Here is a 20812-nt window from a genome sequence, read left to right as displayed (position 1 = left end):
GCTGTCCTTAGAAAGGATTTTTATGTTGATGACCTCCTAACCGGAGCCAGTACTGAATCAGAAGCCATTCGTTTACAGCAAGAATTAGAGACATTACTGTTAAGAGGGAGATTTGAACTTAAGAAATGGTGTTCTAACAGCAGTAAGGTCATGTCAAAAATACCAGAAGAAAATAGAGAAACCAAATCACCACTTCAACTCGACAATGCAGACACAGTAAGAACATTGGGAATACTATGGCACCCTTCTACGGACCAGTTTCAATTCGACATAACTGTTAAAAGGGTTTCCCATGCAACCAAGAGAAGTGTACTCTCAACTATTGCTGCAATTTTTGACCCTCTGGGCTTATTGGGTCCAGTTATTCTCTCATGCAAGGTCTTCATGCAACAACTCTGGACCTTTCAATTAAAATGGGATCAAGACCTGCCGAGTCAGCTTCTTAACACTTGGAATGCTATTTACTCGCAATTACCAGAACTTAACGACATCAAAATTGACAGGTACATTTTAAGTAAGACTAAAGTTGTAAATTGTGAATTACATGGTTTCTGCGACGCCTCTGAACGTGCTTACGGGGCTTGCGTGTACATTCGTACCACAGATGAAGAAGGGCTTATTTCATGCAATTTGATGTGTTCTAAATCAAGAGTCGCCCCACTTAAACAATTGTCAATTCCACGCTTAGAATTGTGCGGCGCTCTCCTGTTAGCAAGATTACTTAAGCGAACGTTCACGAGTCTCAACCTGGATATAAGTTCTATTCATGCGTGGACAGACTCTACAATTGTCTTACAATGGATTGCGTCACCGTCGACGAGGTGGAAAACATTCGTCGCCAACCGGGTCTCTGAAATCCAGGACACGGCAGAAAACTGCACATGGCATCATGTATCTACACAAGAGAATCCAGCTGACATATTGTCACGAGGAAGCGAGCCTCAAGCATTAAAATCACATGACCTCTGGTGGCATGGACCGTCCTGGTTGTGCCAGCCTGAAGAATTATGGCCAATCAGTACTGCAGAATGTACCTCAGAAGCACTTGAAGCCAAACCCACTACATGTGCAATCAACAGCTGCGATAATGAAGACATCACTACACGGTTTTCCTCGTTATCAAGAATGAAACGTGTCTTTGCGTACTGCAAAAGATTCATCTACAATTTACAGCACTCACATGCGAAGATTACAGGAAATCTAAGCACGGAAGAATGCAACAATGCACTACTTTGCTGTGTACGATATATTCAACACCAGGAATTTCAGAAGGAAATTCAATATCTTCAACTGAAAAAAGAAGTTGACAAGAGAAGTCAGTTAAAATCTCTCGCTCCATTTCTTGATAAAGATGAGTGTCTCAGAGTGGGCGGGCGATTACGTAATGCAGACGCAGCATATGACCAGAAACATCAGATTATACTACCAGCGCATCACCATGTCACGAAATTAATTATTCGTGACGAACACTTAAGATTACTACATGCGAGCACACAGCTACTAGTTGCATCACTTAGAATGAAGTATTGGATTCCTCACGCCAGGACAACTGTCAAAGGTGTCATTCGCAAATGTGTGACATGTTACAGGTTCAAGGCCGAGAGCTCATCGCAATTGATGGGCCAGCTGCCTGCTGAAAGAGTTAAACCCACTCGTCCTTTCCTATATAGCGGTGTAGACTTTGCGGGACCCTTCTTCATTAAACAAGGTTCTCCACGTAGTAACACGAGAGTAAAATGCTACGTTGCACTTTTTGTCTGCTTAGCCACCAAGGCCATTCACTTGGAACTTGTAAGCAATTTAACCACCGAAGCCTTCATTGCTGCCTTAAGGAGAATGATAGCCCGGAGAGGAAAGGTACTTCAACTTCACAGTGACAATGGTTCATCATTCATCGGAGCCAGAAATCAACTTCGAGAACTTAACAAATTATTCCAATCAGAGCAACACCAACGTGAAATTGATAATGTTGGAATCCAAGAAGGATTTACCTGGAAATTCATTCCTCCACGAGCACCAAATTTCGGAGGTCTTTGGGAAGCTGGGGTGAAATCTATGAAATTTCACCTTACTAGAATCACCAAGCACGCTCACTTGACATTCGAAGAAATGACCACTCTTCTCTGTCAGATTGAATCCATTTTAAATTCACGTCCAATCACTCTCCTGAACAATGACCCAAATGACACCTCTTATCTTTCACCCGGACATTTCCTGATAGGAGAACCCATGATGGCCATACCTGAACCAGACCTAACCTTATCAAATACTTCAAGGCTTTCCAGGTGGAATCATCTTCAAAAAATGAAGGGACATTTTTGGAACAGGTGGTCATCCGACTATCTGGGCAGCTTGCAGCAACGCATGAGATGGAAGTCAGCACAGCCCAGTGTATCTACAGGAACTGTTGTCCTAATTAAGGAGGACAACACTCCACCATTGGACTGGAGACTAGGCATCATTGAGCAAACATTTCCAGGCAAGGACGGGTTGGTGAGAGTCGTTGATGTCCGTACACCCACAGGAGTTTATAGGAGACCTGTGTGCAAATTATGCCCACTCCCAATTGACTAGTGACCTCAGTGTAGTGCGTCGTCCATATTTTCTTGTGTATTTGTGCATATGTATTTATCTTTGCCTTGACAGTTTTTCTTTTTTTTGAAGACAGAACTCATGCATTACTTATTTTCAGGGTATTTAATTTCATTGTTATTGCATTTAATTTGTAAAATGTGAGCACATTTTAAGTGGGCCGGTATGTTACTGCATATCGCATTAACAGTTATATTTGAGTGATTTTATGACTTATTTGTGTAACTTACATTATTGTAGTGTTTTATTTATATTTCTTGAAATTGTGAATAGAGGGCAGCACTTGGCTTCCGGGACTGTTTTCTGGCGCAAGTGACTGGCGAGAGAAAAGGGAGTAGCGCGTCAGACATGCCGCTAGTAACATGTAGAGACAGCAGTCTCACAAAATACTAGCACAACAGTGCTAACCTTTCAGGTGCAGCCAAACCATTGGCACAATAACAATTAGGAACACAAGTGTAAAGAATATTTCGAGTGTTAATTTGTGTCAGTACGTACCGCATGTGTAAATAAAATTTTATTGTATATGTACAAGAAGTACGTTCAGTACTAGTGCCTTTTGTAATTCACGTACATCTGAATATATGTGACTTGTGTACCTTTTATGTTTTATATACTGTATTGCCTTAATAACATTTAAGTGGTCCTCCGAAAGTGTAATTCATTGTTTTTATGTGTGGTTATCATACGCGACCTCCAGAGGTAAAGTTTTGATCGAAAAATAAACAACATTTTCATCTCGGTCAAACAAGGACTTCTCATAGGATCTCGCGGTTTTATTCCTAAATTCGTCGAATCGTTTCAGAAGGAATTTGGATTACCTCAATCTTTACGAAACGAAATCACCACGCTGGTGCTGAAGAAATCGTGCCACATTTTAGTCCATCAGCTACATAAACGAAAATATTTGCAAAGTAAAACTGTATAATTTGAGAGTATATTTTGAGAGTTTGTTGAGTCCGATAAGCTATCTCCAATGGGAGTCAGTTTCCAATTATATAAAAATAATAATAAATATGCTCTTCGGAGACGCCGTGGTCCAGGAATCTACCGATACGAGGCAAAAGTACTGAATAAGTGGTTATGAAAAAAGTTGCACACTCTAATCCATTTTCTGTGGGCAGAACTTGTCCACATTCACAGGAGGACTGTGTCTGTATATGGAGTGACAGAGTTTTCTATCCAACAATAATGTTAGTACTGCCGTGATATTTTAGAGGCACACACAGCAATGAAATACAAGTGGAATGAACGTCGATTAACGTAAGACGCATTCGTCACTGATCGCAATACTGGATTGTTAAACTTTCAAAGTTTGCAGATCTCTTTATATGGTTATGAGGGTATTTAGGGATTTTAGTATGGATGTAGATGAAAAGGCGTATTAATCACTGGTAAGGCTACAATAAGAGCATGTTTCTATTGTATGGGATCCTCACCAGGATTTCTTGATTCGAGAAATGGAGAACATCCCAACGAACGCTGCACGCTTTTTTTTTTTTTTTGTATAATTTCCGACAAAATGTTACAAATCTGTTGCAAATTTTGGGCTAGGGAAACGTTGGAGTAACAAGACAAGCTGCTTGATTAAGTGGTATGTTCCGAGCTGTCAGTGGAGGGATGGCGTGCAATGAAATCAGTATACGAACAAACTTTAATATGGTTTTTCCTATCCTTTTTTCTATTTGTTTAACACCACACTAACACATCGAAGGATTTCGGTGGCACATGGGTGGGGAATATATCGACCGTGGCATTAATTAAGGGATAGCCCCAGCATTTTCCTGGTATTAATGGGTGGTTCTTATGGATTTATTATATATAACGACTTCCAAATTGTAAGGTTGCGAAATTTCACATTTCCAGCCCAAAAGGCCGTGACATGTGACAGGTGGTGAGTAACTCAAAATCCTACTAAACACAACAGCCAGATCACTTTCCTTATCGAGCTTCCAAATTTCGTTCTCCTTTCCAGTTTTGAACGCAACAACATCATACGGAGTAGCTTTCCATCTCGAACACAAGCAATGCATTTCATCCGACAAGAAAATTCCCCATTTCCATTCACATCAAGTGCTGAATGTCACAAAAGTTTGCATAGTTGAACACTGTTGTTTTATTTATTTATCAAGAAATTTTAAGATCCCTTTGTCTTGGGATAATTTTCCAAGTGGCATTTTACGAATAACGCATCTTTGACATCAAGGGATGTCAAATAACGACAATGAAGAAAAACCAATGACCCTTTAGATATTTTGTCCTTTCATCTTGTCAAGGACAAGTTGTTTTTGATGTGAGTGGCTAATTTTATTTTACTTATGTAACCTGTGTTGTTATATACATTTCAACTGTAAATCATTATCACGGATGAAGATGTTTTCTATAAAAAATGAAACATGTGCCGATTTATTTTAAACTAAATTAATGTTATTTTACTCTAAGAAAAATCGTAAGATTTTAAAGTGGTTGAAGGGTGGATCTTCTCAAACTTACAAGTTGGAATATGTTATATATTAAATTGGAAACCATGGAAAACCATCTTCAGGGGATGTCGACGGTGGGATTTCAACTCACTGTCTCCTGAATGCAAGCTCACGGCTAAGCGAAACTAACCACGCTGCCAACTCGTTCTGTTTGCTTATATCTAATAGTTACGAAGAATGTATCAGCAACATTAGACAGAAGATACAACAAAATGTCCCTATGTATCTTCCTCATCGCACAGCCTAAAATACCTTCGTCTCCTTCCTCTCCTGGGATTTCCACCATCCGATTTCTCCTTTCTTCTGTAGCTCCCTTTATTTCCTTTTTTATTTCCCTGCTTTCGTTTTCTTCTCCCGCGCCTTATTTTGTATTCAAGACGTTGTCCTTGGCTGCAATTATTATAGTAGAGGTGGGAGGGGGAGATGAAGGCAGGCGGACGAGAACACTCGTCGATAGTATGGGGAGAAATGTGAGTATTTTACTCCCCTTGGGTTCCACAGAGTTAGGGTTAAGAAAACAACTGGGCGAATAAGGAGCTGTAAGTAAGATCACTTCATTCACCCTGAAAGCGAATTACCATCATCACCACCAGTAGGGCTTGGATTTATACAATATAAAAAACCTTGAAATATACATGCACTCATGGTCCAGAAAGTACTGAATTACAACGTAAAAACTTGTAAATATGACACAAAAGGTATTAAATATTGTCCAAAATTTTCTGAGAAGTCCGTTATCAAGCTGACCAAATTTCTAATATTCTATTTCTTCCTTCCTATTATGACAACTTATTGTTTGCGAAGCCCGTTATCCTCAAACATAAATTCAGCACCAAATATTACCTTACTAAAGAAAATCCAGATAAGGGAATACAAACAAAACATGGTGGGAGGTCACAAAGTATAAAATAAGCATTTAAATGACTGAGAAAATCTGTATTATCAGGTTCACAAAATATTTCAATGTGTTGATTTTTTTTAAGTTTGAAAAAAAAACAGGATAAAACTACCACATCTGATTACGGGCTCAATTCATCAATGGCAGGAGGAAAAGTTGACGCAATAAAGTTTCTCGAGCTAAATGAATAGACTATTATGTTGGTCTAAATGGCCACAAATTATTTTTCCGAAATGGACATACTTCCGATTTTAATTAAAAAAACAGCACCTTATCCACACACTATGTCCCCCTGTGGGTAGAATAACACCCACTGTATCCCCTGCCTGTTATAAGAGGCGACTAAAAGGGTCCCCAAAAATTTCTTAACTTACGTGAGTGGGTAGGCGACTACGGGGCCCTTAGCTGAGTCCTGGTACTGTTTTCACTTACTTTTGCCAGGCTCCTCACTTTAATGTATCCTATCCGACCTTCCTTGGTCTACTCTTGTTCTTTTCCGTTTAATTCCACGCCTGTTACCTTCTTCTTGATCTTCTACCCCTTTTCCCACGCCTTGTGGGGTTGCGAGTGCGACCTGTGTCACACATGTGGATTTAGCCCTGTTTTACGGCCGGATGCTCTTCCTGACGCAACCCCATATGGAGGGATGTAATCACTATTGCGTGTATCTGTGGTGGTTGGCAGTGTAGTGTGTTGTATGAATATGAAGGGGAAAGTATTGGCACAAAGACTCAGTCCCCGAGTCAGAAGAAATAATCAGACGCGATTAAAATCCCTGATCCGGCCGGGAATCGAACTCGGGACCCTCTGAACTTAAGGCCTCAACGCTGGTCATTGAGCCAAGGGACACTCTCTCGCTCTGTTCTGAACGATCAAGAACGTACAGCATACCCGTTACTGTACGCTCTGCAAAAACGAGTAATACAGAACAGAACAGAACAGCTAACTAATAACCTAACTGGAGGCTAGGTTAACTAATTTCAGGTAACGGCATGAAAGTAGGAAAGAAACAGTTGACTGAAGCCTTCCTAGGAAATCATCACACCAATCACGTGTTTGGAAGCTAAATTTATATTCGAAAAAATAAGAAAACTGAATAATGTCATTATAACTTCGCCAAATATATTCGCAGAGTCCTGTAACCATTCCGCAAAACAAAGAATTACTTGAGTCGGGTGTGTTTACGACACAAGTGGTTACAGGTCTGGTAATAGCAGACACATTCGCTACGAATCAAACACCCTGTGATAATAGCGCAGCCCGCCCTCGGCGACTCAATCCTGCCTAACAGAATTGCACATCATAATAAGATCAGCCTCGCCCCTGGCTATTGTCCTCACAGATTGTAATCACACATAATTATAATATCACTACCTGGGACATGATTGATGCCACCTTGCACTCTGTTATTAGAAGCAATTCTGACCCTCATCATTTCACTTATCTTCCGTGCGAAGGAACGTGTAATTTGGAGCAACAGAGCAGATGCTTCTGTTCGGTATTATAGTCGTAGGTTCGAGGAATACGTAAAACGAAATTTTTTATGGGTTATAAATAAGTAAAAGCATATTTTTTGAAGTTTTTAAGATTGTCAAACCACGAAATATAACTCTTAGAGTATTATAAAACACGAGTAAAGGAATACATGAATATCGAATGTATCGTTCTACAAAAACCTAGATTCTACCAAATTACTTTAAACTTTGTGTGTATACCTACAATACTTTTTAAGCTCTTTAAGTCTTTAGGCTTTTTCAGTCGTTAAATTACCAACGTTTCGCCCCAATGTAGCAGTGGGCTCATCAGTTGGAATGCATTGCTTTTTCCTACATAGGAGGCTTGCAGCGGTGTCTCAACGGCGCACTCGGTGTAACATTCCAACTGATGAGCCCGCTGCTAAACTGGGGCGAAACGCTGGTAATTTCACGATTGAAAGTGCCTAAAGACTTAAAAGAGCTTACATGTTTTTAATATATACAATCAATGAAATTAAATTATGGTTTCCTTCTACGTGGATCCCAATGGCCATAACGCGTGTAGCATAACGACCCATCGCAGTACCCAGGTAGGGGACCGATTGAGGCAGATGAACGGAATCGGAGACGTAGGAGACTGGAGCGATCAGGCGACGAACTTCCGGTGACCGGTGTTGATGCTAGTGTTGGCTACTGAATGCATGACTCGAAGCAGTGTATCGATTCATTCAAGCGTCCGAGTGAATCGATTCACAGGAACGGCGAGCTCACGGCACACGATTCAGCTTACTCCCAGCGGACAGTGCTGAGTGGCGCACTCACTGGACTTTGACGGGGAGCCGAGCTTCCGCTGCAGCGAGACAGTGAATCATGGCACACCGAAAGAATCGTGAACGAGCCGGCTCAGTGAGACACAAGATACACACGGCTCCTTATCGGCTCACTGGACACGCAGAGAGCCGAGCTTCCGCTGCAGCGAGACAGTGACTCATGGCACACCGAAAGAATCGTGAACGAGCCGGCTCAGTGAGACACAAGATACACACGGCTCCTTAGCGGCTCACTGCAGCGAGACATACAGTGAGCCATGCTACACTGAAAGAATCGTATGCTATAATGGACTGTCGAGCTCAGCTCATTTGAAAATAATACCCATTTGCATTCACAGGGAGGTTTAAATAATAGATGGATTTATTTGCAGTGTTAAAAGGGTAGTCACAACATAATTCTGAAGTAGCTAGTAAGTAGGTAGGCTATTAGGTTATACTATTTATTAGTTTAATGAATCTTAGTATTATAACTTAATTGACTTTTGACAATTAAACTCGACTCTAGCCTGCCCTATGACTATGAGTCATGCTCATGACCACTCAAAAGTACTTGTTTTATATTGGGAAGAACGGCTCAGTATTCTTTCAGTTCATATGTCACATCGTTGCACAAAACTTCAATCATATGTGGACAGACGCAATAACAGTATGTTGAATCAGAAAATCAGCGGACTACTGTACATCTCGGGTAGCCTATACAAAATATGACGATTTAAAAAAATCCTCAGCTGATAGAAAAATACATATTTTCAAAAATGAATGAGCGAGTTGTCGTGCGGTTATCATCGCGTGGCTATGCGCTTGCATTCGGGGGATGGTGGGTTCGATTTCCACCCGTTAAGATGGTTTTCCGTAGTTCCCCATTTTCACACCAGGAAATGCTGGGACTGTAACTTAATTCAGGGCATGACTGCTACCTTCCTAATCCTAACCTTTCCCACCCTGCGTCGCCGGAAACCTTCGATGTATTAGAGTAACTCACATTTTTTCTAAGAAAGGAGTTCATAGTATGAAGACCAGATGGCAGCTACGAGCACTGAATGCTGTTGCTGCTGTCTTACCAGCACATACTACACAGATGCAGTAGGAGCGGTGACCAATGAGCCATGAATCGGATCACCGTATCGATTCAGTAACGTGAACGGAATCAAATGAATCGATTCAGTAAAATGAATCGAATGTCCCATCACTAGTTGATGCAGGTGTCCTGGCGGTGGCCCCGGAGGCGGGTGTGGTCTCAGCCAGGATCCGGTGAAGTCAGCTTCAAGGTCACTACCGCCGTCGGAAGGCTGACTGGAGGCTTCCGGGGTGCCGGAACCTGTGGGGCTGCCCACACGGGAGTCGTCGCTGATGTCATCATCTAGGATGTCCCACGGGGCAGAACTTCGTCTGAGCTCCTCGATAGGATATGTGTTGGGCCGGAGGGGTGGGGCTGACCAAACCTCCTCCATGGTATCCGAATCGAATGATTGCCAATAATCCTGCAGCGTGGCTGCGAGTTTCGGCTGGGGCGCGTAGCCGACGAACTCCCTGGTCGCAGGAGAGGGGGACCGCTCTATACGACTTGGCCCTGGTTCCCCCTTCCGACCAGGGGACCCTACGTGCCCGATGATGTGGTCTAGACATGACCTATGCCGAGTGAAGGAGGTGACGGTCGATCGTCCTGCACCTAAAGCCGACTGACGTCTCTCCCGGGTTGAGTCTCGCTTATACAGTGTTGAGGCTCGCGCGTAGTTTCTGAAACTTGTCAAAGGTTGTGAATAGATGATATGGCATGGAAGCTGGAGATATAAGACATATGGGACCAGAGTTGTATTTACGATTTCTTAAAATTTTCTCAAATTTATTGAAGTGTCAATAACGGACCTCAACATACATATAATTTGTCAGAAAAAGCAAAGAAGCAAAGTACACGCCTTGGAGGGGTGGAAGATAAAGGCACCCACTGTCCGTAACCTCAGCACTTGATGAGGTAGAGTGGTCAACGCCACGCCTGGACGCCTCAGCCTGCAGGAATTAAACAGGTAAGTTACTCATTTTTTATATAGTGAACTTCAGGACCATACGCACCTCTGGAAGAGGAAATGTCGTCTCTTAAATTTGTTGACTTTCTAATGTACACACCTGTTCTTAATATCAGTCATTCACAAACACTGTCATGTTTATGCAACGTAAACAATATTAAACATATATCATCATCATCATCATCATCATCATCATCCAGCTTCTTCTTCTGACTCGTTATCCTCATAGCTGATGAATCGTGATCTAGAGACTGATCTGATAATCCACCGATCTTCTGCTTATCCGATAGATGTCTGTAGAGGTGAACCTTTTACTCTGGTCCAATCATCTAATTGCTGCCCTACCTCTGGTCCGCTTTAAATCTACCTTTCCTTTAACAACTAGTTTCTCAAGACTAGATCTACTATGGTGAATCACATGACCTAAGTATTGTAAATCAATGAGTTGGATTATTATTATATTATTATTTATTTATTTCTCCGTTAGGGACTTCGAGGGACCACGTGACAATTCCAGTGCGTCATCCTTTGTTGTCCCTTCTCTTCCTGCAATACTCCTTCATCTGCTCACTTTGTCTACTTTTCCTCTCCTCGGTCCATTTTGAGTAAGTTTTCTTTTCCCCCTGACCTTGGAACCCTTCTATTTTTAACACTTTCTTTCTAAAAATCTCTCTCTTTCTGTTGTTTCTTATTTTCTTATATTGTTTCTTTCGAAATATTTCTTGACTTCATGAATCCAGGTTGTTGTTCACTTCTTATTCCAAATAAATTTGAAGACCTGTTTGGTTAACCTGTTGTCGTCCATTCTGTACAAGTGTCCAAATAATGTCAATCAACTCTTCAGCATTGTTTGTGTTATGCTTTCTATGTTTCGGTATATTTCATAAGTACTTGCCCTCCAGTCTTCTGAAAAAAAAAAAAAAATTCTTAACGATCGAGTATTTTCCGTATGAATCTTCTTTCCAGTACTTATAATTTATTCAGCTTCTAATTCAGTACTAGAAATGCACTCGCATTTAGGAATTCCCGTTTGACTACTGTGTTGTAGTGTTGTATTTGAAGTTTTTAGACAAACATAGATATTTCTACTTATGCCGTATGGTCTCTCCATCTTGTTTATCCTTCCTTCTACTGCGTATTCTTCCAAATGATTTCGTTGAATTTTTCCCAAATATCTGAATTTCTTTACCTTCCCTATTCGACCAATTTCCGGTATTAGAAATTCTGGAGAATTTTTCATATTTTTCATAAATTTGTTTTTTCTACAGAAATTCTCAAACCTGATCTGTTGGCTACTTTTTCTTGTATTGCTGCATTTTCCATGTTTTATAAGAGTATGGCACAATAAACTGCAGTTTTTTTTTCAACAGCTCTGTTCTTTCTTCCTATCCTGTTTGCTGATAGCTTGTGTTCTTTCAGGTTTCCGTTCCAAATTCTTACAATTTTTAATTATTATTATTATTATTATTATTATTATTATTATTATTATTATTATTATTATTACTGTAAGTTAAATGAATATTTTATATATCAATAGATACGGTCAAAGAGATGTTCTTACCAAAACCAAATTCATTTTCACAGAAATGTAGTACAGGCCCTAGTACGAAGTTACACCTGAATTGTTGAAACGCCAAGATAAGATGAAAGGCGCTTCAGATACCCTCCCCCTTTTTTTACTGGAAAAGGTCGTCCGACTCGTTGGCTGAATGGTCAGCGTACTGGCCTTCGGTTTAGAGGGTCTCGAGTTCGATTCCCGGCGGGGTCGGGGTTTTTAAACTTCATTGGTTAATTCCAATGGCCCGGGGGCTGGGTGTTCGTGCTGCCCCCAACATCCCTGCAACTCACACACCACACATAACAATATCCTCCACCACAATAACACGCAGTGTCTACAAATGGCAGATGCCGCCCACCCTCATCGGAGGGTCTGCCTTACAATGGCTGCACCCGGCTAGAAATAGCCACACGAAATTTAAAAAAAAAAAACTGCAAAAGCTACAAGGTATCTGGTGATGCTTTAGGGAACTGGTGTGTTCATAGCAAGACGAAACACAGTTAGAGGCATATAGTGCAGGTAATCTACTTATAAGCTGAAAGATAGACCCCTTCTGAACTAGAAGAGTCTCGGAAACTGGCAACGAGCGTTGTTAATCTCACAGATACACCCATAAAATAAATATTTATCTACCGAGGAAGGGGTTAAACATCAAGTTAAATTACACTCATCTCAATCAAAGAAATTACTTACTAATATTAGCAATATTCCATTTAACCCTTTCCTTCCAAACAAGTGGCCGCGTGATTTGAGTAACGTAGATATCCGCTTGCATTCGGGAGGTATTCGGTTGGAATCCCACTGTCGGGAGCCCTGAAGATGCTTTCCCATGGTTTGAAATTTTTACTCCAGGAAAATGCTGGGTCTGTACATTAATTAAGACCACAGCCGCTTCCTTCACACTCCTAGCCCTTTCCTATCCCATCATTGCCGGTGGTAGCTGAAAGTTGGTTGGTTTAATGTGTTTCCTTTTCTTTTACGAAACTTCGACTCAGGGTAGTGTTACTGGGCTACAACCGGAAAGAAGTGACCGTTCCCTTAAATACAGTAAGATATAACACTAGAATTTGCCTGGTATGAAAATGGGAAACCACGGAAAATCATGTTTAGGGCTGCTAGCAGTGGAGTTTGAACCCACCATCTTCCGAACGAAAGCTAAGAATTACACACTACATAGAAGTTTTACTAAGAAATGCTTTTGGCGACGCTGAGATGGAGCTAGGTGTATGTAAGAAGCATTCCTAGTCTCAATTAAGATACAAACCCAGCATTTACGTGGTATGAAAATCGGAAACCACGGAAAACTATCTTCAGAGCTGCTGTCGAAGGGAATCGAACTGTAGTAGCTGATATATCCCAAATAAACCAGCCTCCTTATCATTAGATTAATCAGCACGTGAAAGCAATTCTGTGGGAAAAAATTCCGTGTCTTGACGTTCCCGAGAACAGAACCAATAACGTAAATATATATAATATATATTTCTTTTTTTTACTATTTGCTTTACGTCGCACCGACATAGATAGGTCTTATGGCGACGATGGGATGGGGAAGGCCTAGGAAAGGGAAGGAAGCGGCCGTGGCCTTAATTAAGGTACAGCCCCAGCATTTGCCTGGTGTGAAAATGGGAAACCACGGAAAACCATCTTCAGGGCTGCCGACAGTGGGATTCGAACCCACTATCTCCCGATTACTGGATACTGGCCGCACTTACGCGACTGCAGCTATCGAGCTCGGTCGTAAATATATATTAGAAATACATCTGATTACTTTTATGCTTATAGATTTGCTTAAAATTTTGGAATTTAGCCTCGCGGAAAGTCATAATGAGCATATCATCCTGAAAGAATTTTTTTTTACTGTAAACGATATTGAACGTATGTTTATTGTTCACGTTGCTGATATTCTTATACCGTATTTGAAAACTCCTATATTTTTCCTGTACTTTTAGAATTTGCCTAAAGTCAGAACTTAGAAATTATCAACACATGTACGTCCCATTCAAAAGTTGAAATCGGAGATGAAGAAGCACATCAGGGAAGAAATACAAAATTTGTGTCCATTATAATGGGCATTTGGTTAACTCTCTCTCTAATCTCATTATAGCATCGATCGATCAATCAATCAATGATATGCATTAAGGGCGGATATCCAGGTGGCATATTCCCTATCAGTTGTTCACCTCATTTTGACCGGCTCCATGGCTAAATGGTTAGCGTGCAGGCCTCTGGTCACAGGGGTCCCGGGTTCTATTCCAGGTAGGGTTAAGAATTTTAACCATCATTGGTTAATTTCTCTGGCACGGCGGTTGTGTGTTTGTGTCGTCTACATCATCATTTATTCCTCATCACGACGCGCAGGTCGCCTACGGGAGTCAAATTGAAAGACCTGCAACTGGCGAGCCGAACATGTCTTCGGACACTTCCGCCACTAAAAACCATACGCCATTTCATTTTTACCTCATATTTGCATTTATTTATCATTGTTTACCTAACATTTTCTCAAATATTTTCAACGAACTTGGAAATTTTACGAACCTTTCCCTTGATAATTTATTTCATTCCCTTACTCCTCGTGCTATAAATATCCTCTTGAATTCCATCTTTATCTTCTCATTAACATTACTAACTGGTTTGATGGAAGGCAGTTCGAGATTGAGAAAGGTTATTCCCGTGAAGCTCAACTTGTGGGATTCCAGCAAGACATAGCAAGTATTTTATATACAGGAGGTCAAATAGACTGTATTGTTATTGACCTATCCGAGGCCGTTGATAGGGTAGATCATGGGAGATAACTGACAAAAATTAGGGCAATTGGATTAGACAAAAGAGTGGTTGAATGGGTGGCTACATTTCTAGAAAATAGAACTCTCAGAACCACAGTAGGTGTAGAGTTATCTGATCCTGTAATGGTTATGAGGGGGTTCACGCAGATCAGTATTATTGGACCTTTATATTTTCTCATATATATAAATGATATGAATGAAGATCTGGATTCACAGATATTTGCGGATGGTGTTATTTTGTATAGAGTAGTAAATGAGTTGCAGGGTTGTGAGCCACTGCAGGGGAATTGAAAATGTAGTGAGATGGACAGCAGATGATTGTATGTATATAAATGGGATCAAATATATCGAGGGATTCTACATAAACACGGATATGTTTTTAGGCTGCGCGTCTATCTGGAGTTAACATCATCACTTTTCCAACACCATTGTGATCATGGCAACCAGCATTTGTCTGTGTATACTAGGTCAGTACCGTCATCTTTTCACTGTGTGTTTTCTTCCTGTAACTGAGAGCTTGAGAAAATCTCGTATCAAGTGAACCATGTTCTGCTACCAGTGTTGGTCTATGTATACTAGGTCAGTACCGTCATCTTCTCACTATGTGCTTTCTTCCTGTAACTGAGAGCTTGAGAAAATCTCAAATCAAGTGAACTCCGTTCTTCTTCTCGGCACTAAATTAAAATCCTTGTGACTGGCCGGAAAACGAATCGAGGACCTTGGAACAAGAGTAAGGCACTCTACCTCTACACCACAGACTATTATATTTACGATATCTAGAAAGTGTTACATTTTCTCGCAATTCATGAGAATTATTAAGGCCACATGTAGTTTCCTACTTAGTCCCATATTATCGTCACCATAATACGAGAGTAACTCGTAGTGACCTAAGACGAATGGCATAAAATCGCTGATAGTAAAATACACTGTCTCCGTTTAGATAGAAAAAGCTTCTTTAAGAGAAATTCAGAGAAAAACAATTCTCACACGTACATTTTCTCCACTACACTGAAAAGCATAGAATCATTGATATGTATTTTAGACTTAGAAGAAGAGAGAACCACTTTTCCTCTTAGTAGCCTTTTACGACAAGCACAGGGGTACAGATAATGTATCTTTTTAATCCACCCACAGAGGAGATAAATAATTACGATAAATCGACAGAAAATGAGTGTATCCAGGAAACAAAGGGGAATAAAAAGAATAGTCATTATAACAACGCTGCTAGCAGTAGTGAACTAGAGTCCATTACGCAGAGTCAGACCAGCTGCGTTAGAGATCAGTTAATAGGCTTACAGTCAATCAGACAATCGAATGTTCTCTCGAACACGACATAATCAAATCTCTATTTGCCTTGATTACCTGAATAACTAACAGGTTAAGGCCACGTTATTGATCCATTTAATGAATATTATGATTATCACCTCCGTGCATTATTGGGTATGAAATAACCTATGTTTCTGATAGTTTACGTAATATTTTACAAATTGCTTCACAGTATTTAAACTGAAAGAGAAGTCAAGTTAATTGCTTGTTGTTGTAAGGGGCCTAACATCGAAGGTCATCGGCCGAAGTCAAGTTAATTAATGCTGGCATGAAACAAATATTGAAATCATGAGATAGATGAGCATCTTACATACAACCCATGAGTTAAAAAGCTGTATGGTGATAACGTTCTCAATTATGTTTATTTGTAATGGATCTATTATTTTATTATACTTTTTAAAATTTTATTAGTGTTATGAAATACTTCCTCTGATACAGAGGCTGCCTTGCGCCAAGGGATACTTTTATATTAATTTTCATAAGAGAAATATACATAACTAGCAAGATAGCCGTGCTTCGCTACGGTATTATACTGAAATTTATAATTGAATGCTTAACATTTTATATATTATCCGCCAAAATTCGCGATCTGATGGCAAAGTTCCTCCCATTTTTCAATCCTCCTTTCCAGCAATCGATTTCGTACTTTCCGGGCTAGCTCCAGGTAATCCGCCCGGTTAGTAGGGTCCCTAAATCTTTGCCATCTTTTCCTATAAGCATTCTTTTTAAGGATCAAATCCTTGAGGAGATCCGGAGTGGTGTCGTCTTGCGTGCCTTGGCGGTACTGAACCCGCGGTCGGACTGCATATGTAGTCATTAACCGGCCAGGACCCGTTTCCAGCGCGGTCCGCACATTTTGACGACGGTCCAGATGATGATGATGATGATGATGATTATTATTATTATTATTATTATTATTATTATTATTATTATTATTATTATTATTATTAATGATAAGGACCCTGCAGCAAGATGTAAGACAGCTACTTGGCTGTGAATAACTTCTGCTGCCATTGTCATTGCTCACAATGTGACCAGCACTATTGTCGCGCCTAGGCAAGTGCGCGGGATTTCTGGCGATACGAATGATAATATACTTCCGTGCATTATTGACCTTAATATAGAGGTGAACAATTGCACGATCAATATCATTCCTATCGTTTATTTCAAATGTGTTTAAATTTTTATTTATATGCCAGGAGAATCTACTGTTATCTAACTTTTTCTCCAAAGAAAAAGATGGCTCTTGAAAACGAACCCAGGAATGATTAAAAATGATCGGTTTATGATCAGAATCAAGTAGATTATGAACAGTAAAATCAATTGGTCTCAACACCTTTTTCACCCCACCGCCGCTAAATTGATTCCCCCCCACCACCACCCCCACCATCAGCCAAAAAAGAATGCGTGTTTCTTTATGTTTAAAGCAAATTCCAAATACAAATTTTCACGTCTGCAACATCTTTCGTTTTTGCGATAATAGTATTTTAATACAAATAATCCAACTATGTTTTCAACCCCCCCCCCCTTTAAAGTGGTTTCCCGAAAAAAAATTATGTATTTCTTCATTTTTAAAGGAGATTCAAAATACCAAATTTCACGTCTGTAACATCTTCAGTTTTTGAGATATCAGTATCCTAATAAAGAGAATTCAACCCCATTTTCAGTCATTTTTACCCCCCCATTCAAGTGTTTTTTCCCAAAAAATACATGTTTCTTTATTTTGAATAGAGATAAAAATACCAATTTTCACTTCTGTAACATGTTAAGTTTTTGAGATATACTGTAGCTATGCTCATTTTAAAGATTCACCACTTTTTAGTTCCCCTTAAGTGGAGTTTCCGAAAACAAATCACCTATGTTTCTTTACTTTTACAGGAGATTCCAAATACTAATTTTTACGTCTGTAACCTTTTTTCGTTTCTGAGATATACTGTAGATATAGTCTTTCTAAAAATTCACCCTATTTGTCACTCCTGCTTAACCCTTTTAATTGGATTTTCCAAAAACAAGAAATACGTGTTTCTTTCCTTTTAAAGGAGATTCTGAATACCAATTTTTACATCTGAAAACTTTTAAAGTTTTGAGATATAGATACACTCATTTTAAAAATTCACCTCCCTTTTATACCCCGTTAGCGACGCAATATCCAAAAATCCTCCCTTAGCGAGCACCTACATTGCAATATAAATCTATCCTCAAAATTTCATTTCTTTATGTCCAGTAGTTTTGGCTCGGCGATGATGAGTCAGTCAGTCAGTCAGTCAGTCAGTCAGTCAGTCAGTCAGTCGGGACATGTTCGTTTATATATATAGTTTATACCATTCGTTGTATAATTCATGACTTTCTCTCTTTATTCTTACCTTTCCGACGCCGGTAACTTCCTTGACGCCGATCCTACGGAGTAGTGCCGGGGGCACTGGAGGTGGTGTACGATGGATAACAGCGCTGAAGCCTGTAGCGTTTGTTATGGATCCGTCCACGTCGTCTCCAGAAGAGTGGCGCTTGCGTCTGTGCGGAGAGGAGGAGAGGTTCAGTTTCTGAGCCGCCCTGTGAAAAGAGAACAAGGAGAATTTCAAAGCAGGATCAAGATACTGTTATAAAGAAATTCTTGTTGAGTATTCAGCTCAGAGGTGGCCTTGATCTCTAAGTAGCTCCAAGATAAACTGCCACTGATGGCCTAGAAAAATGAAGAAAATGAGAATTGTGGTAGTTTCTCGTTGCTTTTCTCACCAAGGGAGACAACTTTTACATACTACTCGCCCAAATCCAGTGAAATGCAGGCACCAACTCACCCCTATGAGCGACATTTAAAAAAATTACTGCCGACATAAGGAATGGCATTAACTTCGCTCATACCAGGTCATTTTTCATATGGTCAAAGCCAAGCATAAGACCGAGACACCGGGCGAGTTGGCCGTGCGCGTAGAGGCGCGCGGCTGTGAGCTTGCATCCGGGAGATAGTAGGTTCGAATCCCACTATCGGCAGCCCTGAAGATGGTTTTCAGTGGTTTCCCATTTTCACACCAGGCAAATGCTGGGGCTGTACCTTAATTAAGGCCAGGCCGCTTCCTTCCAACTCCTAGGCCTTTCCTATCCCATCGTCGCCATAAGACCTATCTGTGTCGGTGCGACGTAAAGCCCCTAGCAAAAAAAAAAAAAAAAGACCGAGACAAGTCGATGAAAGTAACAAACTAATTCATACCAGAAGACATAGTGCATTGTAAATACTAGGTATCGCCAGCTCGTCTGGACCGTTAACGTGGAAGAAAGACCCAAGTATTACTTAAGCCATGCAAAAAAGGAAAAAGCATTTTTCAAATTGGCAGATATGTCTTAACATACGAGTCACATAAATGCTGGTACTTTGCCGTAGTTGCAAGGGCCTAGCATATAGTCGTTGCGCCTCGAAATACCACCACGTGACAATGTTGAGGGGAGAAATACTAACCCGCAGCACTTGTGTCAGTTGGAACGATTTTTTTTTTTTTTTTTTAATGTTGAAAAGGTTTTTAGCAGACAAAGTAGGGGTCCCATACCACGAAAAACGTAAAGTTAATCAATTTACACAATTGTGCCGAAAGTGGAAGGGTTAAGGGGCTCGGAAAGGTTTTAAATCGTGAGTCATGGATAGCACTATCAGACTATAGAACAAACTTTGAAAACAACTTCCGGCCTAAATACAGTTACGTAAGAACAGCCTAAAACCGCTTATTTACTTACTCGTATTCGTTTTGATTCAGATCCTATCCAAATGAACTTACTTACATAATTATTTCTATAATGCGTACCTTGGTTCAACACCCTCCAGCAGTTTTTCATTTTTTGAAAAATGTCCGCATCGAATGTTGTTTTAAGGGCTTAAGAGACACTCAGAATTAACTCACATTAACGTCCGTTGTGGTGCTTAAGTGAAACAATGCATTGACTCACATTAGCGCTCGTAATGGTAGAAAAAGGCAAACTGCTAATCTAATCGACCAGATAACGAAGATTAGGAAAAGGACTGTACATTTTAGGAATACGTAAAGGATATATTATCACATTTTAGTTACCCAAAATTTGTAGCTCATATCCCTAGGATGTTTCCAAAATTGAGTTGCTTGCCTGAAGGCTACTGTGGATTTTTTTTTTTTTACAATTTTATGTATCGACAAGAAGGTCTTATGGCGACAATGGGCTATGAAAGGGCTAGGAGTGGCAAGGAAATGGCCAGTCTTAATTTACGTGGTGTGAAAATGGGAAACAACGGAAAAACATCTTCAGTTGCAGACAGTGCGGGTAAAATTGGTTGATATAGTTCAAGCGATACTGAACCTTAGATGGCAGAACCTTCTGATCGGAGTTCGATGCTGAAATATTATCACATGGAGGTTTTTTTCTAGGCTCAACGACGATATACCAGGTCATAGTACGTATATACGAGAAGCTTATTAACAAAAGGAAGGCCTACCAAATAAAAAATCATAAAACTGAGATGACGCTGATGATGATGGAAATCATGGTAGTATGCTCCATTATATCAAAGAGAATGAAATCGGAGCCATTTACGAGTCACGAGACCAGCAACAACATGACAGTTTTTAATAATAATCAATAATCAATCAACATTCTAAAGGCTAATGCCTTGTCGATGCAACCACTCTCTTCTTTCATTGGCTGTTCGTTTCAGTTCCACCTAATTGTCTTCTCGATGTCTTCCAAATACTTCATCCTAGGTCTTCCTCTTCTTTCCGTTCCCACCACTTTCTTTTCAAGAATGTTAGTGATGAAAGTGTTGCGTCTGATGACATGTCCAATAAATATTAATTTCCTGTTTTCAATTTTCTTTAATAATCTTCTC

General features: G+C 40.2%; 1 protein-coding gene across 1 annotated transcript in view; it reads right to left on the bottom strand.

Moving 5' to 3' along the window:
- The window catches only part of LOC136881325 (kinesin-like protein CG14535), a 295387-nt gene that overhangs the window by 221400 nt on the left and 53175 nt on the right, over nucleotides 1-20812 (bottom strand). Inside the window, exon 2 of the mRNA XM_067154138.2 lies at nucleotides 18333-18519. Within this exon, the coding sequence (XP_067010239.2) occupies nucleotides 18333-18519 (187 nt within the window). The remainder of the gene's footprint in view (nucleotides 1-18332; nucleotides 18520-20812) is intronic.

This window comes from Anabrus simplex, chromosome 9, assembly GCF_040414725.1.
Source record: "Anabrus simplex isolate iqAnaSimp1 chromosome 9, ASM4041472v1, whole genome shotgun sequence".
Lineage (NCBI taxonomy): Eukaryota > Metazoa > Arthropoda > Insecta > Orthoptera > Tettigoniidae > Anabrus > Anabrus simplex.
This window is presented reverse-complemented; position numbering and strand designations above follow the sequence as displayed.